The sequence below is a fragment of the Rhodamnia argentea genome, chromosome 5, assembly GCF_020921035.1.
Source record: "Rhodamnia argentea isolate NSW1041297 chromosome 5, ASM2092103v1, whole genome shotgun sequence".
NCBI lineage: Eukaryota > Viridiplantae > Streptophyta > Magnoliopsida > Myrtales > Myrtaceae > Rhodamnia > Rhodamnia argentea.
This window is the reverse complement of record NC_063154.1, coordinates 19,803,436-19,830,645: the sequence shown is the minus strand read 5'-3', so window position 1 is coordinate 19,830,645 and position 27,210 is coordinate 19,803,436. Positions and strand designations below refer to the sequence as shown.

The window sequence follows — 27,210 nt, the reverse complement described above, 5'->3', positions numbered from 1 at the left end:
AAAGTTTTATGTGACTCCTACACATGGGGATGCGGTCCGAGGTGATAAATGATGAGCTATCTCGATGACGGTCCTTGCGTGGTTCGGTTCACCCACGGTTCGGTTCGGACACTCTTAAGTCTTAACTGCAGTCGTTCGATCGAGGATATGTTTTACGGAAATGCTCAGGTTCATTCTATAATGCGCTCAGAATCCGACGAGATCCGCCAGCGAGAAAAACGATAGGTGGGGGACAATTGCTCCACCTGCTAGAAAAACGATCGGCCGACAACTAAAACGGAGAATAAAGCAAAAGAGCAATGACAACGACGTCCACCAACCAGTCCAGCGAACGGGTTTATGGTTCCTTCAATGTGTAAGGTCGGACTTCTAGCTCCCACCCTCTTCTTTAACTCCTTTTGTCATCGCGTGAAAATTCCTCTTCCTCTTCCTCTTCATCTTCATCTCCATCTTCGTCATCTCTCTGAATTTCAAGCAGTTCTCGCAAGGAGGAGAAAATGGACCCAGACGCTTCGGAGGTTGCGCGCGATTTCCGCCCCTTCTTCAGGGTCTACAAGGACGGACGCGTGGAGAAGTACAAGCTGTTCGACCAAGTCAAGCCCGTCCCTGCCGGCCTCGACCCCGCGACCGGGGTCGAGACCAAGGACGTCGTCGTCTCGCCCGAGACTGGCGTGTCGGCCCGGATCTTCTTCGCCCGCAAGGCCAGCGGGCCGGATCGGAAGCTGCCCCTCCTCGTCCACTACCACGGGGGTGGGTTCTGCGCCGGGTCGCCGTTCGACACGGCGTCGCACGGCCTCCTCTCCACGATGGTGACTCGGGCCGGCGTCGTCGCTATCTCCATCGGTTACAGGTACGTCCAACAACATCGTCCGTCAATAGTAAGGACGTGATCACTCTTTAGTCTCTCTCCACTCGAATTATTATCCGATTTAATTTTTATTTGATTTTTCTTCAATTTTTTCTAATTACTAGCGTATAAAATAAGTTATGCATTTTGCCACCGAATGAATTATCGAAAATTAAAAATAACTATTCTTAACGGTATTCTGAATTATACGACTGTTGAAAGAGCTTTTGTCTCGTTAACTTGAATCTTGAATGATGACGTGGCGTGTTAGAGAAGTTGATTTTACACGTGTACAGGACAGCAACTACATAATGCCAGGTGGGCCACCACAGACCACATGTTTACGTAGGTTTAAGACATGGTGTCCAGTCTACTAACTAATGTCATCAACTAACCAAAGCTGTGCTCTGGTCTTCTCTTTCATCATCGCACGTTGACTGCAAAATATTACGAGAAAAATTGAACAATTTATAAAATAGTCTTTAATTTTTTTTTTTTTGCTTATATCTCATAAATTTTAATTAATGAGAAATGTTTTCATAATCAATGACAACTTATTATGAAGTATTTTCGTGAACGATAAAAATATTTTTCGTTCATTAATTTTTTTAATCGATATAAGTGATTAAATATATATTTTTTTGGATATGATTATATTTAGAAAAAATATTTCTCAAACCATTCATTTCTCGCGATACAAATACATCCTAAAGTAATTTTAGGTAACTTTCATTGGCATCTTTTCCTATTAAACGCATGCATATGCCTATGACATCGCATCGTGCTACGTAAAGTGTATCATAGAAAATTTTCTTACCTTGTGAAGATTACTTGTTAGAAGTAAATATTGCTATTGGTGGTAGATGTAATTATCAATTAGGATTGGCCCAAGAGATATTGAGTTAATTTTCACCGGTGGTAAAGATTTTAGTAGATTTTGCAACTAAGTCATTGAACTTCGTCTTCAATTACTCAATGCACTAAAGTGTTCATGTTTCTTTAATTGATTTACGTTTTAACAAAAATCTGACTAATTCTCGATGAAGTGCACCTTCCAATGTAAGTGCCAACGTGGCATACACATCATTATCACGTGTTCGCAATGTCAACACCGTGCTCAAATAGTGGCCGGATTACAATCACATTGTATCAATTATTAAAAAGAAAAAAATTGTAGTACATTGGGTAATTCATATCAAAATCCCATCACCCAGATTGCTAAATATATTAAAGTTTAATGACCGCAGTTGAACATTACTAGGTAATAATATAGTCACAGCGATGAGATATGTATAGTTATAACCGTGTGCAAACACAACTTATGCTTACTTCCGGCAATTGAAGGTTGGCCCCGGAAAACCCACTTCCCATTGCTTACGAGGACTCGTTCGAAGCCCTAAAGTGGATTGCAGGCCACTCGGGCGGATCCGGCCCGGAGCCATGGCTGAACCAGTACGCGGATCTTGGGCGGGTCTTCATAGTGGGGGAGAGCGCCGGAGCCAACATAGGCCACTACGTGGCTGTCCGAGCGGGCGCGGCCGGATTGGCGGGAATCAGGATCAAGGGCATGCTGATAGTGCACCCGTTCTTCGGAGGCAAAGAGACGGATGAGATGTACAAGTTCATGTGCCCAACGAGCTCCGGGCTCGACGACGACCTGAAGCTGAACCCGGCCGTCGACCCCGACCTGCCGAAGATGGCGTGCGAGAAGGTGCTGGTGTGCGTGGCGGAGAAGGATTGGCTGAGGGGTAGAGGGGTGAAGTACTACGATACGCTGTGCGGGAGCGAGTGGAAGGGGAAAGCGGAGCTTGTGGAGGCTAAGGATGAGGGACATTGCTTTCATTTGTTTAGCAAGAACGAGAGGGCTGAGCAATTGATCAAGAAGATGGTTGATTTCATCACCGAGGATTAGATTAGATTAGATATAACGAGGAAAACACCCCTTTTAATTAGGGTTGATTTTCCATATAAATAATCGAAGCTTGTTTTTATGTGTTTATAAAAACATTTCTTCTCCACTGTTTCTTTGCAAGAGGTGGAGTCCACGCATGGTACAAGCTTTGAAGATCCTGTCCAGAATCATGTCGCAGCTAGAACATGAGCTCATATCCTAGTACTGTGATGATATTCAACGCCTTGAAGATATTCTAGTGTAAACATTGCTGATACCCAAACTCTGGTCATGTCTGGCTTCCTAGTTATATCCAACCGCTTTTCATTGGTATTCTTCAGTATCTCAGTGATCTAAGATTATATAAACTATTCAACTTGTCTGGTACCTTGATGCGGTAGCATCCAACTCAAAGGAACAATCTTTAAGTTCCGACATGGTTCCTTTGACAAGTATCAACTTCATTCCATCGAGAAGTGCATCGATTTCTACGTTCATTCATACTAAGACAGATTCTGGTTACAACTTGCCACATTGGAGTGATAATACAAGTGTCAATGTGTGACGACCATAGAGTTATTGATTTTACAAGAACGTTGTTGATTCCATTGCGGAACAACAACATATCAATGGAAGACTAATTTGAGTTGTTTCCTTGATTATTTGGAGATATGCCAAGGCGATTAGTTGCTCGTCAAGGCTAGAGCACAAATTTGGAAGAATCAAGAATTAGTTTCTATGTCTTTAATGCATTTCTAAGTTCCTAGGTCTTTTATTGAGGAGAGTTTTCCATTGTAAAGCATAATGTTAAATGAATGAGAATTCCTTCTCGTAAGTCATATTGTGTTCCCTTGGCATCTTTATCCTTAGAGAGTAGATTACTCCTTTGTGGTGAGCCAACTCTTTATCATTGACTAGTGATTTAACCTTTAGGCATTGGTGGTAAGCTTCTATCCAATCTCGATCTTGAACCAAAAACGAAAAGGCAAAAAAGAAAAAGCAAACTAAAAATAAAAATAAAAATCGAAAAAATAAAATAAAAAATTGAACCGAATTAGATTTTTTGTTTGATTCATATTCAATTTAGAGCGAGATTCGATTCAGTTGAAGTTTACACCATAATGATTCAATTCGATTTGGTTTTCTTAAAAAAACGAAGTGAATTGAACTATTGATACCCTTAGGAACATGTTCCTTATTTTTTGAAACTCGAAACATACCTTGCATACCTTTGAACTTACTTGCATACATTGAAACCCGAAACCTATCCTATCATAGGTTTCGTGGTCACTTTTAGAGTCTACCCAAGTTCCACCCGTATTCTTAATTGAACGATTTACGATACATCATCACCTTTAATGACAACTACTTGCTTGTGCAATCCACTGACCACAACTCTTATTTGAACACATGATTAAAGGTATAAGGACACCTTAAGTGCCTCACTTTGGTGCCGATATTTTTTCTAGGATAACTTAACTACCAAATCGGAGGGAAAACGATCACTTTAGTTCCAACGGCGAGAAATTCCGACGGCATCATCGGAGTTAGCACTTAAATAATCATTTTTCAAAAAAATTGACATTTAAGTAATTCAAAAAATAATCACTTTAGTGCCAAATTGGAAAAAAAAACGATCACTTTAGTACTAATGACGAGAAATTATGGCGACCTTACTAGAGTTGGCACTTAAATAATCATTTTTAAAAAAAAAGGCACTTAAGTGATTTAAAAAAAAATATGAGCATCAAAGTGAGCATCGTATCGCCCATAATTAAATATGAAACATTAACAACTTAAAAACCTCGGTCTAGATATTGACGGAAATGGAAACTTAGATTAAAGGTCCCAGATTATACACTCATCATCAGAGTCTGTGAAATATCGTAGGATCGTACAAAGGCATATATCAAGAAAAATACAAAAAATTATTATAAGTTCCAAGTTCCACCTACCTAGAATTGTGACATCCCAAGGCGTCACTCTGTTAACGAGCTCGGTTTTAATATAATATTATATATCATATAGAGGGCACATACGGAAGCTTAAAAAATAAACTAGTCAAGCGGCCAAACATACATACAAGTGAATGATAAAAGGGCAAGCACGAAGCTCGAAGGGTATGGCCTTTCACAAGGTTCGCTAACTTGTGCCTATCATACAATCACACAATCCATACATTGGAATCTTTTATTATACATTTATACATTTACACACACACACGTCGCCTAGTTACATCCCCATTTATAAAATGAAATCATAAATTACACCGGGAGGATTTCAAAGGTAACGTCCACTCCAAAGTACTTTCCGCAATCATCAACGGCATGCTCCAACACCACCATCCGTGTCTGCTACTTCTCAAATGGCTAGCTCATCCGAAAAAGGGTAGAATCCACGGGAGTGAGTCGAAACTCAGCAAGTAGAGCTTTCTAAGCCAATTAACTAAACTATTTATTTGTAACTTGATCGAGCAAAACCCCACAACTATGTATCAAGCAACACATAAGACACACATACGACACCAATGATAGACAAATATGGGACCCAACCAGGACTCCATTCGTTATGACCGACCTTTACCTATATCTCGAACCGTACATGCATGAGCATGCACATAACTCGTTGTTTAGTTTCCACTTTCCGATTCTTAAATGTTTTCCATGGGACATAGGCCATGGTTACTTGAGGGACACATGCCTCAATTTTGTCTATGAGGGACACATGCCTCGATTTTGAAGAATAAACACCTCAACTTTTCGTTAATGGGATACCGGCCATGGGTAACTTGAGGGACATAGGCCTCAATTTTCCCTTACTCCAAAGCTTTCGAGGGACACGAGCCTTAGGTATTCCAACGGGATACGGGCTGTGGACTTCTCGATTTCCCTCCGGCTCTCACAACGTATCATCCAAACATAGGTGGATGTCATATGTCTTCGCCAGGACACAGGTCAAGGGATTCTTGGTTCATTTATTCCATTTTTGTGTAGACCAACCATCGACTCCATCAACAATCGACTTTGAACTCTTTAGGCAAAACCACCAACCACACGCACATGCTTTGGTACTTACATGTAATGCGATCCAACATCACCACTTGACCAACTAAAGGCACGAGACATACATTCTAGAATCAATTCCAGCAAGCAGAACCTAAGCACGTCACATGCATCACACAACTACAAGACCAAACGTCCAAATGCAAAGTCACCCCACTTCTCGATTTATGAATGACAAACGGAACGATCAGCCCTCAACTTCTAGTTATCCAAGATTGTAGGACACTATTTCAAACATCAAAAGTGATATGCTAACAGATCTTTGATTCCACGCAAGTTAAATCTCATTTCAACAACCCCAAGAACAAACAGTGTTGTGGCGCCAAATCAGCGAGTTAATAGGAAATCTAGAGGAAAGGGTTAGAGGTTCTATTTGCTTTAGGTCCTACGCGAGAGAAGTTGGAGTCGAATTGTAGCACAAAACCCAAAGCCGCGGGTCTTTCTTCCTTGTATGCATACTGCCGAACCACCCTCTATAGGGTCCAACTTCAATCCACTTCGATTCGACGATAGATTGGACGATTAGCTCTCAAATCCTAGTCACCCAACATCGTAGGACATTAACTCAAGCGATGGATTATCCATGTAAAACTGTTTTCCCCGTCATGCAAGCTGAACTTCCTTTCGGCATACCCATTTCCAAAATCAACTTTGCACACTAAATAAGCAACCATTACGCAGTCTAGTAGTAAGGTTTAGATGTTCACTTGCCTTGAGGTTGCATATGAAGAAAACGGAAGCTCAATCAATACAAGAACGAGCCTAGGCCGGTTTCTCCTCCTTCTTTAGTGGCTCGCAGATGAGGCGGCGTGAACAGGTGTGCGGGACGATGGAGGAGCAATGGAGGAGCTGAGCTAGAGGAAGAGGTAGCTTGAGAAATTGCCGTTGTCCTACTGGGGAGTGGCGTCGGGCCATTGGTGTTGGGCGAAGTAAGGGGCGTGGACTGTTGAGACTATAAAATTGATTTTTTGGAAAGAAAATTAAAAAAAGAAAAAGAAAAGTAGATGTAGCAAAGTTCACTTTCTCTTATCATTGGCGGTGGATAGAGAGTTTAACTTGTCAAACTTGCATGTAAGTGGACTTTGGGTGAAAACATGTGGCGGCATCTTCTTTGTTCACACTCTTTGGCGGTGAAGTACAGCAGGTGGATGGGACCAAAAACAATTGCGGCGGTTTTGTTACGCTCTTGAAGTCGGTAGAGCTTCCTCATGTTCACACTATAGTCGGCAATTTTTTGGAGTCCCTTGGCAATGGAATTCCTCTATAAATAGGTACTAGAATTAAACTTGTAATAGTGTAGCCTTAGCATAAAGAGGGTACGAGTTAGAGAGGGTGTTGTATCTCAACCTTAACAAAGCTTGTGTATTTTGTAAAAGCCTTAGCAAATACTATTTGAATACTGCTCTCATATTTACATACTCGAGTTCTCTCCCGCGTTGAAGCCTTCAAATTTCCGCAACTCATTTGGTTCCTACAATTGGTATAGAGCTAGCTATGGCATCCACCAGTTCTGCTCAATTGCAACTTACAAAGTTGAACGGGAGGAATTTCAACAAATGGTCAGTCCGGATGAAGGTTCCGCTTAAATCGCAGGATTTGTGGAACTTGGTAGAGAGTGGCTACACCGAAGTAGCCGATGCCGAAGAATTCAACGCTTTGAAAAAGGAGGAGAAGGATTTGTTGGTCAAGCCCCGAAAAAAAGATAGAAAGCATTATATGCGATCTTTCAAGCTGTGGAGGAGACGATATTTGAAAAAATATTGCGCTTGGAGACTGCAAAAGCGGCGTGGGATATTCTTCAAAAATCCTACAAGGGCGATAATCGAGTGAAGTGAGTTCGACTTCAAACACTTCGAGATGATTTTGAGTCTTTACGAATGAACAACTATGAATCTATCTCATCGTACTTTGATCGTGTGCAAACCTTCATTAACTAATTGAGAGTTAATGGTGAAGAACTCCAAGATGAACGGGTCATAGAAAAAATCTTGAGATCTTTGACTGAAAGATTTGACTACATTGTTGCGGCAATCGAAGAAGGCCAAGATATATCAACCATGACGTTGGAGCGATTGATGGGTTCATTATGCTCACATGAGCAAAGAATGAATTAGAAGTCCGTCGATGCTTATCTCGAGCAAGCTTTGCAAAGCCGGGTTGCCCACTCAACTCGAGGAGGGCATCATGGTGTTCGAGGCCATGGAGGCGGACGAGCTAGAGGTGGGAATGTTAATTTCACTGGAAGAAATAAAACACGTGATAAATCAAAGGTCAAGTGTTTTAAGTGTAACAAATTCGGATATTACAAATTCGAATATCGGGCAAACATGGGGCACGAGCAGCCAGAACATGTACATGCTGTTGATGCTGATGAAAGCATCGTGTTAGCATCTAAAATGAATGACTCGAGTACTAGTGATGCCAATATCCGGTATCTCGATCTTGGGTGCACAATCACATGTGTGGCCAAAAGGAGCTATTCTCCCAGTTAGGCAAAACGGTTCGTGGTGAAGTCAACTTTGGGAATAAATCAAAGATTCTCGTGATGGGCAAATGTAACATTGATATCAAATCAAAAGATGGTACTAATGTTACTATTGCGGACGTTTTCTTTATGCCAGGACTTTTTTGGAATTTGCTAAGTATTGGGTAACTTTCAGGAAAAGGCCACAAAGTTAATATTGAAAATGGAGTTTGCACCATTGTAAACAATAAGTTGTTCACGGTGGTGCATATGAAAAAGAACCTGATGTTCCCTCTATCTCTCCAGACAAAATCTTTGTTCGGTTTTCAAGCCATGGCCAAAGATAGCAAGTGGTCATGGCATCTTCGCTTCGGTCATCTAAATTTTCATGGACTAAAATTATTAGTCTAGAAAAAGATTGCGATCGGAAAGGATGTTTTGTCGAAAAACAACATCGAGAATCCTTTCCAGTTGGAAAAGCTAGAAGAGCCAAGCAGCCTTTGGAGTTGGTACATATAGATATTTGTGGTCTACTTGAGGTAGAATCGATCGGAGAAAAAAGGTACGCTTTAATTTTTGTCGATGATTTTACAAAAAAAACATAGGTATACTTCTTGAGAGAAAAAGGTGAAGCTTTTGGAAAATTCAAGCAATTTAAAGTTTATGCTGAGAAATATAGTGGATTTAGTCTAAAGACTTTGAGATCGAGTAGAGATGGAGAATTTACTTCCAATGAATTTGACAAATATTGTAAAATTCATGGAATAAAGCGTCAATTAACTACTAGCTATACACCTCAGCAAAATGGTATAGTAAAAAGAAAGAATAGAACGATTTTTGAAATGGCAAGAAGTATGCTTAAGGTTAAAGGTTTACGAAAGAAGTTTTGGGCAGAAGCTATTGCTTGTGCTATATTTGTCCTAAACAGGTGTTCAACAAGGAGTATTCTTGGAAGAACCCCAAAAGAGGCTTGGACCGGCAACAAACCGGATGTTTCGTTCTTACGAGTATTTGGATGTGTTTCATATCCCTATATACCAGACGAACAAAGGAAGAAGTTTGACGATAAAAGCCAGAAGTGCATCTTCATTGGCTATAATGAGGTGACCAAGGCTTATAGGCTGTATAATCCAATCATAGAAAAGGTAATTATCAGCATGGATGGTCAATTTTTTGAACATGAAGCCTGGGATCTGGAACCGAAAGGTGACCTTAAAAACATCACCATTGAAGATGAACCAACTACGGATGAATCAGAAGAATCTCCAACTAAAGTTCCATCATTTTCACCTGGTAATTCATCTTTTTCACCAACAACGGTTTCAAAACCATCACTTCAGTGTTCACAACGACTATGGCAAACTTCAATAAAATTCAAGGATTATGTGGTCACAAGAGATGATGATAGTGACATTGACGAGATCAATGATGAAACAATAGCAAATTTTTGTTTATTTGCTAAATGTGACCCCATATCCTATGATGATGCGGCTGTAGATGAGAAGTAGATCCAAGCAATGGATGAAGAAATCCACTCCATCGAAAAGAATGACACATGGGTGCCGACTTCTTTACCACCTGGTAAGAAGCCCATTAGTATCAAGTGGGTATACAAGACGAAGTATAAACCCGATGGTCGGGTGGATTGTTACAAAGCCCGACTAGTCGTGAAAGGCCATAAGCAAAAGCCAGGTAGTGATTATTTTGAAGTATTTGTACCAGTGGCTCGAATGGATACTATTTGAATGATCTTAGTACTAGCGACTTAGAACCATTGGAAGATTCATCAAATGGATGTGAAATCTGCATTTTTCAATGGTTTCCTTGATGAGGAAGTCTACGTGGAGCAACCACAAGGTTATGAGAAGAAAGGGGGTGAAAAACAAGTTTACAAGTTGAAGAAAGCATTATATGGGCTAAAACAGGCACCTCGAGCTTGGTACACAAGGATCGACACATACCTATTGAAGCATGGTTTTCAAAAGTGCTCATATGAGCATACACCGTATATCAAGTCAAATACTAACGGTGATCTCATCATAGTATGCATTTATGTAGATGACTTGATATTTATAGGAAACTGTGAAAAAATGTTTGCAGAATTCAGCGAGGCCATGACAAGTCGGTTCGAGATGACAGACTTGGGATTGGTGTCGTATTTTCTAGACCTTGAAGTGAAGCGGACAAATGATGGCATATCTACTTCGCAACAAAAATATGCTAATGATATTTTGAAGAGATTCAATATGGAATCACTCAAAGCAATTCGGACTCCCCGTAGCGTAACGGTTAAAGCTAAAGAAAGAAGGAATTGGTAAGCTAGTAAATCCCACTTGTTTTAAAAGTATTGTCGGCAACTTAAGATATTTGGCCTTTACGAGGCCGGATATTATGTATGGTGTGGGAATTATTAGTCGGTTCATGGATAAAACGTACCAATCACATTTGCAAGCAGCAAAAAGAATTCTACAAGATGTCGGTGAAACTCATGATCGTGGAATTTTATATTCTTATACTGGCAACTTCAATTAAGTGGGATATACGGACAATGATTGGGCGGATGATATTGAAACGCTGAAAAGTACTTTCGGATGTACGTTCTTTCTCGGATCGGGAGTAATTTCTTGGTCCTCGAAAAAGCAACAAGTTATTGTACTCTTAACAGCTAAAGCAGAATACATAGTAGTAGCTTCGGCAGCATGCCAAGGGATATGGCTTCATAGGATGCTTAGTGAACTCATGCATGAACAAAAGGGTCCTACCGCATTGATGTGTGATAACAAGTCGGTAATTGCATTAGCCAAGAATCCTATTTTTCATGGCAGGAGCAAACATATCGACATCAAGTATCACTATATTCGTGAGCTAGTCAAAGATGATGAGATTGAACTTGATTTACGTAGGTCCGAAAACCAGATTGCGGATATCCCGACAAAACCATTGAAGACGGATTCGTTCGAGAAATTGAAGACGATGCTTGGTGTTATTGATTTCCAAAATCAATTTTAAGGGAGGCTGTTGAGAATATAAAATTAATTTTTTGGAAAGAAAATTTAAAAAAGAAAAAGAAAAGTAGATGTAGCAAAGTTCACTTTATCTTGTTATTGGCGATGGATAGAGAGTTTGACTTGTCAAACTTGCAAGCAAGTGGGACTTTGGGGGAAAACATGTGGCAGCATCTTCTTTGTTCACACTCTTTGGCGGTGAAGTGCAGCAGGCGGATGGGACTAGAGCCGGCAATATGGGTCATATGCCCATTTTCTGACTCATTTTGAGAAGACCCCACTCTATATGGGTAACTCACTTTTTTTCTAAAATGGGATAAAATGGGTTGAAAAAACTAAAGTCCAAAAAATAGGTTAAAATATGGGTTATCTTTTTGACCCATATTTTAACCCATTTTTCAACTCTACGTCACTCGGAAAAAGGCGAACCCCACGCTTTGGAAGCCATTGGAGTCTTCATCTCTATTTCCTTCTTCTTCACCGAGTCCGAGAGTAACGAACACAGAGGAAGATCACTCGACGGAGACTACTTCCGCCGCGATAGCCACCTGCGAGCGTCTAGCTTGTCCAGAATTCGTTGTTCAATCTTTACGCGTTCGGAGGCAGTGAGATGACACTTTGCCGCCGGATGTTCGACGAAATGCCCCAAAGAGACGTCGTGTCGTGGACCGTCCTCATCACCGCATACATGAAGGTTAGGAGGTTTGATGATGTCTTGACGGCGTTCGAGCGGATGTTACCGTCCGAGTTAAACCCGAATCGGGTGGTCACGATGGTGAATGTGTTGGCCGCTTGTTCGAGTGTTCGTGAGGTCGTTGGCCTCGGACAGAGGAGGGAGGAGGAGTTGTAGAGGGGGAGGAGGGAGGAGGAAGGAGGAAAAAATAAAAAAGGAAACGCTTAAGAAATACGGGGTCGGGTATGGGTCGGGTATGGGTTGGGTTGGGTATGGGTCATAAAATTTGTATTGTATAGAAATGGATCAAAACAAGTTATATGGGTAAATATGGGTCGGACCATATTCGACCCGACCCAAACCCGACCCGACCCGACCCACCCGTTTGACACCACTAGATGGGACCAAAAAAAATTGTGGCAATTTTGTTCTGCTCTCGAAGTTGGTGGAGCTTCCTCATGTTCACACTATAGTCGGCAATTTTTTGGAGTCCCTTGGCGGTGGAATTCCTCTATAAATAGGTACTAGAATTAAACTTGTAAGAGTGTAACCTTAGAATATAGAGGGTAAGAGTTAGAGAGGATGTTGTATCTCAAGCTTAGCAAAGCTTGTGTATTTTGTAAAAGCCTTAGCAAAGGCTATTTGAATACTACTCTCATATTTACATACTCGAATTTTCTCCCGCGTTGAAACCTCCAAATTTCCACAATCGTTTTGGTTCCTACACGGGCGAGAGACCGAGAGAAGAGAGGAAAAGAGTTTGAGGGAGTTCTCTTGGGGGTGGCCTTGAGGAGTGAAGTGAGTATAGTGAGGCTAGGTCCGGCGGTGCGGGGGGGTGGGTGGGTGGGTGGGAAAGAGGGGCTGGGTCAGTGGTCTTTGCGGTGTAATTCCGGAACAACTTTCGTACGAACCGTTTCCAAAAGATCCAACCCATTACTTATCGGCCACCAATCCATCATTCAAATTTTTGTTTCGCCCACTACAACAGTAAGCTCACTTGATCCACCACGCTAGAACTTATTAATTCCCAATTTCACTTTTGCCATCCTAATTCCGAGCTCGATAAATGACATTTCGCTTCGTAATTTAACTAGCGGAAATTCAAGTCTTCACAAAAATCTACATGTTAGAACAAGTTTATCAATTTTTAGAATCTAGAACTTACTCTGCAAACCTAGAATAGGATAGGTTCGTCACTAGCCCGATTCTAGGTTCTAGATTCTACCTTGAAACCATACTTATCCCTACTTTTTGCTGCAATTTTTTTGTGTTAATGCATTTGAAATCTATGAAATGAAATAGTGCATTCAATGTATGACTTGATCCACATCAACTGGTTCTATCCATTCAGTATAGACATATTATTTTAGTTCTTTATAAGCATTTTATCTAATTTACTGGTACTATCCACATCAACTGGTGCTAACATCTTTTTATTTTATTAATTTACTTTGTTACTTTGACAGATAATTTTACCTAAGTCATATTCACATGAAGAGTTTCAAGTGGATTAAACGGGTGGATCGAATATAACTCGGGTCGGCTATGATTCGTTAAATTCGTATCGCATAAAAATGGATTAAGATGAGTTATGTGAGTCACGTTGGGTTGGATCATTTTCGATCCGATCAAAATCCAATCAGCCCCGCCCGTTTGACGGCCTAACCCTCTTCAAATATGCCGAAATGCGGAGCGTCGCCTTCGTAGGTGAATTCATAAGTTGTTTTTTTCCCCCCATTTTCGGGTTCTCCATTTCTGGAAGGTGGTGTTTAACGTAGATCTCTGCTGTTCTGCGGGCGGATCCGCCAGAGAGCACTGCTTGTTTTTGTTCGATTGAGCGTCTTTTCGTGCCTGTTTCTTGGCTTTTGTTTTGGTTTCTGCTAAAGATGTTTTACCTGATGCTCATAAACTACTCGCTCTGACCTGTTTCTTGTCGTGTCTGCTGAAATGTTATGGGATCGAATTGCGTGCACTGCATGCAACCAAAACGATGGTGTCGTGTCGGCGTGATTCTCATGGTGGGTTGGTCCTCAGCCCTCAATCTGATACCTTTTATTTATTTATGTATTCATTTATTTATTCATTTTGATTTTTGTCGATTATGTCTGCCCCACAAGGAGTTATGATTGCAATTTTGGGGCGGCGACCGTCCAGAAAAGCTCATACAAGATTATGAGCCTTTTCGATAAGAAATCGATATCCCAAACCTTTGTCTCGTGGATAGTCTAAATTTATATCAGTGAGTCAAAAACACCTTTGGTCACCGTCCTGTCCATATAGGCTTTAAAAATGAAACGTGGCAACATGGACAACACTATGTAGTATCAGTTTGGGGTATTCTCATGGGGCAAAATTTGGCCTTTTCGATGGGATTAGCCTTTATTTATATAGTATGTTCTCAAATGTGGTTTAGATTGAAGTTTGCTTCTACCAAGAGGATCTAATTTAGATGGGTATATTATTCCACTAAAAAAATGATTTAGTAGAGATTGGATCCGTTGGGATGTGATTCATACTTCATATCGACAGAAAAACATGGTGGTCCCACTCCCCAGAGAGTTGGTGAGGGTCCAGGGAGGTCGCCTCGGAGGGGATTACAAGGGGGAAGCTTGCCTGGGGAATATCAAAGGGTTTTTATAGTTTGAACTCGCATAATTTTAGTAGTCCGAGTTTTGACCTATGAACAACTACTGTAGTATATAATTTCTTTCTTTTCTAGTTGAGAATTGTAACAGAGAGGTAAAAGATGTTAATTGGAGTGAAATTATCTGTTGGATGTAATCTTAGTTTATAGATGAACCAAAATAAACCTTGGGTCTTAATTTTTTTTTTCGCATTTAATCTCTATTTCATTACGTTTATGTGTTTAATACTAACACGACCTTCATTTAATTAAATATTGGATCATATGGATGCCATTTTTCATATTCAAGGTGAAAATTTGCTGAGAACTAGAACATGTATTAGATGGTGTATGTGCTCGATTCGAGTCGGGTCAACTATGGACTACTGAAATTGAATAAATAAGATTGAGTCGATCGATATCGATTAAATGTTTCATTTGGGTCGAACCTATTTCAATCTAGAAAGTTTAAACCGATTTCTAGACCCCGAGGTATGATTTTGGGCTTTGAGACCTTTTTTGAGTATCTAAAGGTTTCATCGGGGTTTGATCGACATTTAATTCCTCATCCGACATTTGATCGATCGGATTTTTGTTGCGTCAGAATGCTTGCTCTATGATTTCGAGATGTGTATTTGACATCCGAAAATCTCATAAAAAATTATAAACTTTTTTCAATAAGAAATTGATATGCCAAACTTTTTTTTTTAATCTAATCAATGCTCTAAATTTATATGAGTGAGTCAAAAACATCTTTCGTCACGATTCTATCCATGGCCTTTAAATATGCAACGTGGTAAGATGTGCGGACACTACGTAGGATTTTAAATTGCCAGTAGTTCAGATCGAAGTTTAGTTCCACTGAAAAAGTGGTCGAGTAGAGATTCGATCTTCATCCAATTAACTAATGGATCTTATGCATGCCATTTTTAATATTTAAGGTGAAAAATTGATAGGAACTGGAGCCCGAATTAGATGGGAGCATCTGCTCGATTCAAATCGGGTCAGCTATGGACTTTCGAAATTGAATACATAAAAATAGGTCGATATTAGTTAAACGTTTCAATTTGGGCGGAACCTAGTTCAATCTAGAAAGCTTTATTCAACTCTTAGGTATGATTTTGGACCTTGAGACCATTTTCAAGTATCTAAAAGGTTCATCGGAATTTGACCGGCGGTCACTTCCTCATCCGACATTTGATCGATCAATTTTTGTTGCGTTAGAATGCTTGCAATTTATAATTTGAAGATGTGTAATTGGCATCCAAAAATAGTAAAATTTCCCGACAATGCAAAAAAAAAAAAAAAAAGGCGACCGGACTTGAAGGATAAAAACAAATTGACTGTTGAATTCGAATGGCAATATTAATATGAAAAGACCCGTCTTGCGGTTTCGTAAAAATTTACAATTTCGTGCAATTACGATGGGTTATTTTGTATTTCACCCAAATCCGGCCCTACCCATCCATTTTCATAGCTAATTGGAACAACTGCTCCCCCTTTTAAATACGATCAACTTCAACGTCCCCAACCAAAACGCTCCGCCCACGGAAACGACACCGTTTTAGCAGCTCCCCCGGCGTAGAACTTCCTCTTTGTCATCTCCTTCCTCTCTCTCTCTCTCTCTCTCTCTTTCACACTCTCAGTTTCACAGCGTTCTCGCAACACAAGCAAAACAGGGAAAAATGGACTCAGGCGCATCGGAGATAGCACACGATTTCCGTCCCTTCTTTAGAGTCCACCGGGGCGGACGCGTGGAGAGATACAAGCCGTCCGATAACGTCCACCCCGTCCCCGCAGGGCTCGATCCGTCAACGGGGATCGAGTCCAAGGACGTCGTCGTCTCGCCCGAGACCGGTGTGTCGGCCCGGATTTTCGCCCGGAAGATCGATGGCCCGCACCGGAAGCTGCCTCTCCTCGTCCACTACCACGGCGGCGGGTTCTGCGCGGGGTCGCCGTTCGATACGATCGTGGACGATATTCTCTCCAAGATGGTGACCCGGGCCCAGGTCGTCGCCATTTCCGTCGGATACAGGTACCCCCGTCCGGGTGAACTACGATGCATTCTTAAAATATTAGTATTATTAAGGATGCGATCACTCTTTACTCTCTACAACTCAAATGATCATTTGAGTTTTTTTTTTTTTTTTAATTTCGAGTTTTGGTCTAATTTTTTTAATTATACTAATGAAAAAGGAATAACATTTATGATTTTTATTAGGTTTGCTTTGCTGTCAATATAAATAAAAAAATTATGGATTTACTGTTGGATGGTTAATATGTGGAAAAATTTACGTTGAAAATCAATTACAAACGCACGCGTCGCTCATCCAACGGGTGATGTGTTAGAGAATATTTCTACACTTACTGGGGATTGAAGAAACTCTTCTCTTTTTTTTTTTTTCTGCAGCCCCGTTTTCTTAGCAGTTGTTACTTTCGTTGACTATCTCAAACTCGTGGTAATTAGAAGTTTAGGGTACTTTTTAGGGTGCCTTTGTTTCAAGAAAAATGAATAATTTAATTTTTTTTAAATGATCATTTATATTACTTAAAATAATCAGTTAAAGAAAAAATTAGCAAAAAATTTATATTTTTATGTCTAAATATTATCATGGACGATGAAAGTATTTTTCATTAATTTATTTTTGAAAAGAATTACCAAAAAAGTCATAATTTTTTTTGCTAATTTAATCCGTTTGGTTGGTTGGCGCCGATGTGACATATTTTAATAAAATTTGTTTCTGTCTTTTTTCTTTTATTTTTTTTTTCTTTTGGGTTTAGGTTAGCGACTCGCTACCGACCATCGTCTGAGGACCCGCGAACCCTCGTCGGCCGCTGGGCGAGGGTTGGGAGCCCTTGCCCAAGGCCGGCGATTGGCCCAAACCCCAAAAAAGGAAGAAACGAAAAAAGACAAAAAGAATAATTAAAAATATTTGAAAAAATTAAAAAAATTTCCACGTAAGCACAGGTTGCTCAAATGAACTGAATTGGAAAAAAATATGATTTTTTTGGTAATTCTTTTAAAAAATGAATCAACGAAAAATACTTTCATCATCCACGAAAATATTTAGACATAAATTGCTAATTTTTTCTTTAACAAATTTTCTAAGTGATACAAGCGATCGTTTTTTTGTAAAAAAAAATTCAAATTATTCATCTTCCACCACACCAACGCATCTTAAAAGTATCTAAAGGGGCTGAATTGACATAATTGCAATATGTTTAGTATTGATTTAGAAAAAAAAAAAAGGTTTAGAACTGAATTAACATAATTGCAATAAATTTATGATTTTTTTTTTGTAATTTTCCTTCATTTTTGTGAGTGATACAACTTTGTTTTTGGTAAAATATTTTTCAAGTCCTTCATTTTTCTTGAAACAAATAGAACAATACTTTTATCTTCTTCTTCTTTTTGTGAAAGATCCGAAACTTTACTTTTAGGGTGCATTTTTCACGAAAAAATGAATGATATGAAAAATAACCTTTCAAAAATGATAACTTATATTGCATACAAAAATGAATTAATGAAATTTATTTTCGTCGTCTATGAAAATGATTAGACATAAAATGTTGTCGATACTAATAACATTTTTTATTAACTAATTATTTCAAATGATAAAAATATTTGTTTTTAGAAAAATATTTTGGAATTCACTTATTTTGTCGTGAAACAAATGCACCCTTAAGTTCATATGGAGCATGCCATTTAGTACATTCTTGTTTGTTCATTTCTTAGAATTTGAAGAAAGCTAAACATACTTAAGAAATATAGGAGCCAACCGATCTTGGAATAACGTGATAAATTTTTGAACATGCATGAGAATGTACAATAGCCCATGACAGGCGGGCCGCCACAAACAACAATTTTTAAGTAGAGCGGTGGCAAAAAAAAATCTTTTTTTGCAGGTTTCCTCTCCAAATTATTCATTTTTCGCGAAATATATGAATTCTAGAATTTGTTAATACCATTAAAAATCTTAAACTATCACCACATAATAGATTTACTTCAAGCCAATTTTCATCTTACAAAAATTCTAAATCAATATTTCAATGACATATTTATCATGTACTTGATACCCATGACACATTGATCTCAAACTAATCTTCGTCTAATATAAAAACCAAACTGGTACCCCAATCCAAATCTACATTTTGTTAGCATTTTGTCTAAAATCTAGTTAAAATACATATGTGTGATCACAAGTCGTAAACAATTGCAAGAAGATAAAATGCGGAAAACGACAGAATCAACGTGGAAAATTCATGTCTGTTGATAAGTATGCATTTTAAGGAAGGGTAGATTTGGGTCAAGGGTGTTGGTTTGATATTTATTGTGAGACGAAAATTACTTTTAATTAATTTGTCATGGGTTTTGAGGATATCGATTTGATATTTTTGTTAGACGGAAATAAGTTCGAGGTAAATGTATCACCGAAATAACGACTTGTGATTTTTTATAAATCAACCTTGAAGCTTGCTTTAGGTTACTTTCATGGGCATTGTTAGGAATCGCATCTAAAAAAATCGTAGAAATTTTGACTTTTCTGCCTCGTAACGACTGCTTGTAGAAGTAAAACCTTCAATTGGGGATAGATGTAATTGGCAATGGGATTTGGCCCAGGAAATATTGGTGTCCAAGTCAATGAACATCGATAACAATCATTAAATTCATTAAGTTTTCATGATTTTTGCAGTTGATGCACTTTGATCGGAATTAGGCTAATTTTTAGGAAGTGTATTTTCCGCTGTAAGTGCCGACATTATGGAAAAATGACCAATTTTAGACACATGTCAATGTCATGTGCCCGCGTTGTCAGCATCTTATTGAAATATTGGTCGGGTTCTTGTCAAAAGGGATGAATTGTAGAAAGATAAAAAGGGAAAATGGTATAATTCAAATCAAAATCCAATATCTTAGTTTGCAAAATCTATTAAAGTTTAGTAACCATCGTTGAATTTTACCGGGTAATATTATACTAAACAGGGATGTGATATATGTAGTTATAGCCATGTGCTAACAGAAGTTATAATCACTACCCATAATTGAAGGTTGGCCCCGGAGAACCCACTGCCCATCGCTTACGAGGACTCATTCGAAGCCCTAAAGTGGATCGCACGCCACTCGGATGGATCCGGCCCGGAACCATGGCTGAACCAGTATGCGGATCTCGGGCGGGTCTTCATAGGGGGGGAGAGCGCCGGAGCCAACATAGGCCAGTACATGGCAGTCCGAGCCGGCGCGACTGGATTGACGGGCATCAGGATCAAGGGCATGCTGGTAGTGCACCCGTTTTTCGGCGGGAGAGAGACGAACGAGATGTACAAGTTCATGTGCCCGACGAGCTCTGGGCGCAACGACGACCCGAAGCTGAACCCGGCCGTCGACCCAGACCTGCCGAAGATGGCGTGCGAGAAGGTGCTGGTGTGCGTGGCGGAGAAGGATTCGCTGAGGGATAGAGGGGTGGAGTACTACGAGACGCTGTGCGGGAGCGCGTGGAAGGGGACAGCGGAGCTTGAGGAGGCTAAGGATGAGGGACATTGCTTTCACGTGTTTAACAAGAGCGAGAGTGCTGAGCAATTGTTCAAGAAGATGGTTGATTTCATCACCAAGGACTAGACTATAGATTAGACACATGAGGTGAATGAAAATACCATTTTAAGGGCATAATGGTCTTAAAAGCCATAAATCTATTGTACGGCGGCCAGTTCGGTTCAAGACCTTTCAATTATGTTAATTTATTCCTAAACCTTTTGTCAATTTAATCATAAACCTATTATTTGGACAATTAGTAAGAATGACAACATTGATAAATTATCAAAATATTTAGGAATTGTATCAAAGTTACTTCTATTGTCCGGCAACCAATTCAGTCCCAAACATTTTAATTGTGTCAAGTTACTCCAAAACCTTTTTATGACATGCCAATTTAGTCTTAAATTTTTTTACGATTTACTGATGTAGCTAAAAACTTTTTACGATTTACTTGCCAATTTAGTTATCATTCTGACAAACTTTAACTGGGAAATTGCTGTCATGATGGTGTATTTAACGTTGATTGTCCCACGGGCATAGCCGGTACCGACGTAGATAATTTTTGTTGTATTTAAAAGGAACTGTTAGCTTGCCGATATGACAACACTGTCACTTATTTATGACCACACGATCTTCCAATCAATGAGTGTTTTATACAAAACAAGCGAAAATGATGTGTGGATCTACGATTAAGACCGTACTGTTCCCGACATATCGTCAAAATAGCATTTTTCCTTTTTTATAATTTAGTCACATAGGACGGTCGACGCTGAATACACTGTCACGACAATGGGCTAGCCTGATATATAAAAAGTGGGGGTTAACATATCATCCCCTCCCAGAGGGGAAAAGTACTATTTGTCGCCTAACCATAATGTTTTTGCCTACTGCTATATCCAAACATGCAAAAAATCAACATGTCAGCAATTGTTTCAATTAGTTGATCATTAGTGTGTTTAGTGTATACACATATCTAAGAGGGGTTGCCGAAATTATCGAGTGAAGGCCCACCTTTCCTCATCCAAAATTGATCCAACTTTAATTTGAGAAAATTATCTTTAGGATTTGAAATTTTAATTTCAGATAATTCTCAAAAAAAAAAAAAAAAAAGAATCAGATGTTGTCTATTTGAACTCAAACCTTATCCTTAAGATTAGATATCCATTCAAACCTCAAAAGATAAGATCAGACAAGGCATCCAACTAACTCACATGTTAAAGATAAACATTCAAAGCCGAGAATTATCCGTAGCAAATATGATTTTATCCAATTCAAATGTATTCAAAGATTAGATAAAGTTCAGTTTATTAAACCTCATCTGCAACATAATGATAAAATCAAATAGCCAACAGATAAGTTTAATTCAATTGATTCAATGAGCTTCAGATAATTATCTAGAGCAAAAGGATTAACCACAACATAGATATTATCCAATTCAGATTAGGCAATTAAATCCTCGTAGATATGCTCAAATAATTCAAACAAATCAAATTAGGAAAACAAGATAATCTTAGCATTCAAGGGGTAGAATTTTACCTTATCTTGCGATTGCAATTTCCTAATTCGAACTTTGTTCAAAGATTGCGTACCAAGCTCGAAAAGTGGACTGATCGGCTACCTAGGAGCTTCGCCAAGGGCGGTTTTTGTGCTTTCGTAAAGGCTTGTTTTGCAACAGCAACTTCGAGCATGAATACACCTACAATCCAGCACCGAATAGCAAACTTTTTGCGCGAGACAATGAAGTAATTGTCCCCGAACAGTGAGACAAAAATCTGCACAAAACAGTAATAAACTGGGCAAAACAGCTGCTGTTTTTGGGATGGACATCAGTTAAAACAATGATGAACAGCTTCAAAATCAACTCCGAATTGCCGTAAACTCGTATGCTCGTTATTCACAACCACCAGCTTCGAATATACCTCAATTAGTCGCAAAAAACTTGCTCCTTTTGAGCTGAATTCGGGCTCTAAACAGTAAGGCAATCTAGCACCAAATAGCAAGCAAGTTAGTCGCTGAATTCCAAGCAACAGCGATGCTAAATCAGCCCTGAGCAGAGCCGAACAGTGGCGCGGAAGCTGCTGGACAGAAAACTTGCAATAATCGCATAGAATTTAAGCTTGGATAGCGGCAACCCCAATTGCTTTCTTTGACCGTAAACTTCAGGGAAGCAAGGATACCACCTGATCTTGACCATGGAAGCGTGGACTTGTTGAACTCGTTTATTCATGGAAAAAACTACAGATCACCAAGGATTTTCAAAGAGGCAAACCACAAGAGGGACAGTAGTGAGCTTCCGAATTCACGATCAACCGCCCAGACTTGGTCCTCTTCTCTGCCGTGATTCCCAATAATGTGGCCTCTTCTATTTTGTTTGCTCTTTCAAGCAATCACAACCCAGAGCACCCCATGTGGTCGTGGTTGGTCTCCAGCACACCTACAAAATAATATTAACCTCAATTAAGCTGCAAGTGGAATCCTCAAAGGGAACCTAAAAGAAAGTGAGAAAATGCAAAACAATAGAGGAATTGGAATAACGTGATAATGATGAAGGATCACTTTCCCTTTTCCCTTGTCCCTTTCCTCTCTCTTTGTAATTGGCACCTTCGGAATTGCGTAATGAATTTTTTTAACGATGGAAACACCCAACCACTTTCTTTTCTCTAATCTCACCGTGGAGAACACGAATTCTCCATTAGTTTCTGAAGCTCTCTCCTTGTTCCTTGAATCTCCAATTGCCTATGGCCGTATATTCAAATGATTGGCCCCCAAACCTCAAAAAGTGCCGTGTTTGACAATGAATTGGCCTCCCCCTAAACCCTAGGCTTAGCACTCTATTTATAGACTAAGGGTTTTCTAGTCCTAGTTGAAATATGACTCATCATCGACCGTCGGACTAAAAAGTCTAATTTTCGAGAGTCCGATCTCATTAAAACTCCTCAATAGTTTTGGCCACACGAGGGATTGTCATGGGCTAGCCCAATTTCATGCTATTGCGGGCTTGATTGTGCATTCTCGGGCTCAAATTGGGCTTTAGTTAATTAAATGAATAATTAATTAAAAGCCTTTAACAATTAGGCGAGCAAAGTGAGCTGAATTAAACTTGAAAATAGGTTCAAGCTCTCTTAGAATTTTCGGCACACTCCCTTGCCTTAGTCGAAAATTTCAGACTAAGTTTGGTCCAATCGCTATGTTCAATTAAGCTCTATTGACTCAACTCTGCAATAATACATGACTGATGAAAAATAAATATGCAATGCATGGGGAATTAATTTTTGGTGAGAACTATAACTAATTCTCATTTTATGCTTGAAATGAATGATTTAATAAAAATCAAAATTTAGGTGTCAACACGTAGGATGGTCGACGCTGAATACACATTCACGACAATGGGCTAGCCTGATATATAAAAAGTGGGGGTTCACAGATCGTCCCCTCGCGGAGGGGAAAAGTAGTATTTATCGCCTAACCATAATGTTTTTGCCTACTGCTATATCCAAACATGCAAAAAATCAACATGGCAGCAATTGTTTCAATTAGTTGAGCATTAGTGTGTTTAGTGTACACACACACACACCTTATTTATGACTTTTATTTAACACCACAAGCAATCGCCATACCAATCAAATTTCGTTCTCCTTCAGGAAAGACACAAATCGTCTCATCAGACTCGCTGCATTATCGCTTGTTGGATTGAACAGATGAAACTGGTGACCCTCTCCTTTCGCCTCCATCACCTCCACCTTTCCTTCCCATCCGCTCTTCGCCAGCAAGTCCCGATAAAGCCACTCTCGCTCCCTCTGCACGTCCTTCTCCGCGATGAAGATGAGGACTCGAGCGCAGCCCATGCTCGAGAGCCTCGGATCCTTCTCCGGGTTGATTCGCGGGTCGTCGCACCCGTCCGTGGCTGACGGGCACGCCAAGTGCCACAGCCCGACGAGCAAGGACCGGGTCGCATGGTCGGTTCTCTCGGCGCCGAGCGGTTCGTTGCCCATGAAAAATGGCTGCACCAGAATGATGCCTCTAAGGTCAATTCCTTCAACCCAGTCTGAAGTCTTTGATTTGAGTGCGCAACCTATTAAAAAACAATTTGTGTGAGTTCTGGTAAGTAAATGTACAACTAAGAAGCACGGACACTCTCTGAAAGCCATGTCGTGTTGGACAACTAACACGTGATCAACAGATGTCGGACATTCGATATGTGATTAGCATTTCGGAAATGCCAGCGACACGAGAATCTAACATCCCGACACACTATTCCGACGTGTCAATTTTAAATATTTTCAATAAATTAGGGATTAAAATTCAAATCTACCAAAAATATATATACTTAAGTCACATACCCAGCAACCCCAAAATTAATATACCCAGCCAATCCCAAAAAAAGTCTAATCTAATCTTGAATCCCTAACAAAAGAAAAAGAAGAAATTCATCGCTGATATTTTTATATATACATGATGATCTATCATGTACATATAAAAATATACATTTAATGTATAATGTGTCTTAACGTGTCGAAATTTTCTATTTTTTGAGAAATATAGTGCCAACGTGTCATGTTGTTGTCACGTGTCGGTATCTGTGCTACTTAATGTAGTACTAATTCATGTTCGTGGGATATACATCCGAGCAAGCATTTTATACTAGATGATAATAATAAGAATTAGTTAGCCACAGGTATTCTAAATGATTTGTTTATAATTTGAACGCATCATTTGAAAAAAAGAAACAACTAATTTGAAATTATTTTTTGATTTTTGATGCACTTTTTTTCACAATTTCCTATCATTTTTTCTCTCAACTTTGAATATTTATAAATGTGAATGATTGAAGGCAAATTATTTACATTGACATCTGTACTATCCTTTAAGGGGCATAACTTTTTTTTAAAACAACTAGAACCTGTCATATAAGCTAATATTCAATTTAGAAGACTCAAACATATCCAGGTTTTCTGTTCTACATAATCGTTTATTTTCACAATTTTTTAAAGGGAAAAGTGTACTGAAAATCCTAAAACTTGTCATGAAAGTGTAAATGAGTCGTAAAACTTTCGGAAAGTACAATCAAGTGATAAAACCTATCACGATTCACGAAAGTGCTTTCAAAAAGCGAAATGACGTCCTAAAACTTATTATAAAAATGCAATCGAGTCTTAATATTTTCAAAAAAGGCAACCAATGGAAAAACTTGATTGGATCAATACGACAAGTTTTAGAACTTGATTATACTTTTTAAAAGTTTTATGATTCGAATGTAAATTCGTGACAAATTTTAAAATTTAATTGTACTTTTTAAAAATTTTAAGATTTAATTACACCTTCATGGTGAGTGTTAAACTTTCAATATATATATATAAAATATTTTTTTCCTTTTAAATACGCAGAAGACTACTGATGACTTCACGCAGCCCCGAACAAACCACATGGCAAAGCTCGCTCTGGGTGGTGAAGTCAACCTAGGAACTTGAATCGAAGTGGAAATTTTTCCTTTTTAAAATTCAACTTAACTAAGATAATTGCGTGCACGGTTCTCATTCTGACTAGTCACGCCAACCGACAAATTGTCAATTCCCTAGATTGAAAGGAAGTATTCAACTCATGAACGTATCGACCACATTAAATTCAAATTAAAAGTAAATAAAGCTGCTCGTGTAAAATTTCTTATGTAACGAGATGTACCAGCCACTAGCTGGTATTAACTCACCAAATCGCAACCCCATATGGTGCGCTATGTTACCTCCGGCACTGTCTCCGGCCACGTACACCTTCCTCAAGTCCGCGTACGCGCTCAGCCACTTGTCGGGACCATCCCCGCCCGAATGCGACGACACCCACTCAAGTGCGATCCATGAATCGTCGTACGCCGCCGGTAGCGGGTGCTCCGGCGCTCTCCTGTAGTGAACGGACACGGCGACCGCATCGGCCTCTGACGCCAAGGAGTTCAGGTAGTTATGGTACATGGGAGAGAAGGGGCTTTCCAAGCAAAAGGCGCCTCCATGGAAGTAGACAAGCAGTGGGAGTTTCCTTCTATTTGCACCGGAGCGATGGTTGATGGTGGTTGCTGTTGGAATGTAAACCCTAGCAGAGAGAGACGGCGTCGAGGCCGAGATGGCGACGTCCTTGGACAGGACACCGGTGTCCCGATCGTATGACGGAGGGACGGTGGCCGTGCCCTCGAGCCGCTCCACTCGGCCATCTTTGTAGACTCGAAGGTGTGGAGAGAAATCGTGGGCAATTTCAGAAGAAGTCATGGGATTTGCAGGACTAATTGGTTTAGGAGCCTATTTATTGCATGGATTTATGGGGAGGCCTCTCTTTATTCAATAATTTATTGTATATATTCAATCATTTCATCTAAATCCATCATGGGCAAATGAAGGAATTCGCGGGACAGGTGTCTCGGCATCTCCTCTGTCTCTCGACCAATCTTTCGTGAGTAAATAATATGAAAACAAGGTAGAGATCTGAAAACCCATTGGAGCTTGTGTATTCCCATGGAACTCAGCATGCATCTTCACCTTGCAACTGGGAACTTAGCTTGCATCTTAAGAAGTGCTGCATGATTCACTTTACCTTCTTACAAATTACTAGAAACGTTTAAGATTAAATTGACAATTTTTTAAGGGATTTAGGACTAAACTGGCACAATTGAAAGGTTTAGGTCGAAATTAACAAATTTTCAAAAGGTTTAGTGATATATTAGTATAATCGAAAAGTTTAAGACCGAATTGGCCATTTTTTAAAAGGACTACGTGCGAAAGCAAGACTTGCATATCAGAACAAGCAATCAAGACATTCATTCACACCGCCATCAACAGACATTCTAAACAATCCCGGTGGAAGGATGTTTTAATTGTACGGGTCAGAATAAAGCCCTCGAATTCTTATTCACGAATGAATCGGGAAAGCCAACGGAAAGATTATATTTTGACTTTGTTGAACCAATGTTGCTGTTACCTGGGCGTAGGGCCGTCCTCCACTCCCATCTCGGGGCCGCTGTACAATAGATTTACGACTTTTTGAAGAATTTTTTTCCTTTTTTGGGTTGTTGTGACTTGGCCCATGAGGTTACGAACTAGGAGCCGTGGAATGCCGAAAAGAATCTGAAAAAT

At 39.6% G+C, this 27,210-nt stretch overlaps 3 protein-coding genes across 6 annotated transcripts; 2 read left to right on the top strand and 1 right to left on the bottom strand.

Annotated features, from left to right (window-relative positions):
- The first annotated feature begins 417 nt into the window (after positions 1-417).
- LOC115737161 (probable carboxylesterase 2) lies at positions 418-2,865 on the top strand. The gene is made up of 2 exons (XM_030669162.2): positions 418-850; positions 2,192-2,865. The coding sequence occupies exons 1-2, from the start codon at positions 498-500 to the stop codon at positions 2,757-2,759; spliced, it is 921 nt and encodes a 306-aa protein (XP_030525022.1). The 5' UTR covers positions 418-497; the 3' UTR covers positions 2,760-2,865.
- Positions 2,866-5,788: 2,923 nt separating this feature from the next.
- Positions 5,789-26,401, bottom strand: LOC115737233 (probable carboxylesterase 12). 4 transcript variants are annotated; one of them, XR_007198564.1, is made up of 3 exons: positions 25,803-26,401; positions 23,716-24,099; positions 5,789-5,800 (listed from the first exon to the last, which is right to left on the bottom strand). XR_007198564.1 is itself a non-coding variant. In XM_048279821.1 (3 exons), exons 1-2 carry the CDS (start codon positions 26,347-26,349, stop codon positions 23,719-23,721), a joined length of 999 nt encoding a protein of 332 aa, XP_048135778.1. In that variant the 5' UTR covers positions 26,350-26,401; the 3' UTR covers positions 5,789-5,800; positions 23,716-23,718. The 4 variants fall into 4 exon arrangements, 3 of the variants coding, with proteins under 3 accessions (XP_048135778.1, XP_030525129.1, XP_048135779.1); XM_048279821.1 differs by having other exon boundaries at positions 23,716-24,170; XM_030669269.2 differs by lacking the exon at positions 5,789-5,800 and having other exon boundaries at positions 23,579-24,170.
- LOC115737162 (probable carboxylesterase 5) lies at positions 16,226-20,328 on the top strand. Its single transcript, XM_030669164.2, has 2 exons — positions 16,226-16,600; positions 19,615-20,328. The coding sequence occupies exons 1-2, from the start codon at positions 16,251-16,253 to the stop codon at positions 20,180-20,182; spliced, it is 918 nt and encodes a 305-aa protein (XP_030525024.1). The 5' UTR covers positions 16,226-16,250; the 3' UTR covers positions 20,183-20,328.
- Positions 26,402-27,210: the final 809 nt, after the last annotated feature.

What these genes read in the sequence shown, in the direction of transcription:
- LOC115737233 (XM_048279821.1), bottom strand. Translation starts at nt 26,349, where the DNA reads ATGACTTCTTCTGAAATTGCCCACGATTTCTCTCCACACCTTCGAGTC. An exon ending in CCATATGGGGTTGCGATTTG is followed by an intron (nt 24,171 to 25,802) that starts GTGAGTTAATAC and finishes GTTTTTTAATAG; the next exon opens with GTTGCGCACTCAAATCAAAG.
- LOC115737161 (XM_030669162.2), top strand. Translation starts at nt 498, where the DNA reads ATGGACCCAGACGCTTCGGAGGTTGCGCGCGATTTCCGCCCCTTCTTC. An exon ending in GCTATCTCCATCGGTTACAG is followed by an intron (nt 851 to 2,191) that starts GTACGTCCAACA and finishes CGGCAATTGAAG; the next exon opens with GTTGGCCCCGGAAAACCCAC.
- LOC115737162 (XM_030669164.2), top strand. Translation starts at nt 16,251, where the DNA reads ATGGACTCAGGCGCATCGGAGATAGCACACGATTTCCGTCCCTTCTTT. An exon ending in GCCATTTCCGTCGGATACAG is followed by an intron (nt 16,601 to 19,614) that starts GTACCCCCGTCC and finishes CCATAATTGAAG; the next exon opens with GTTGGCCCCGGAGAACCCAC.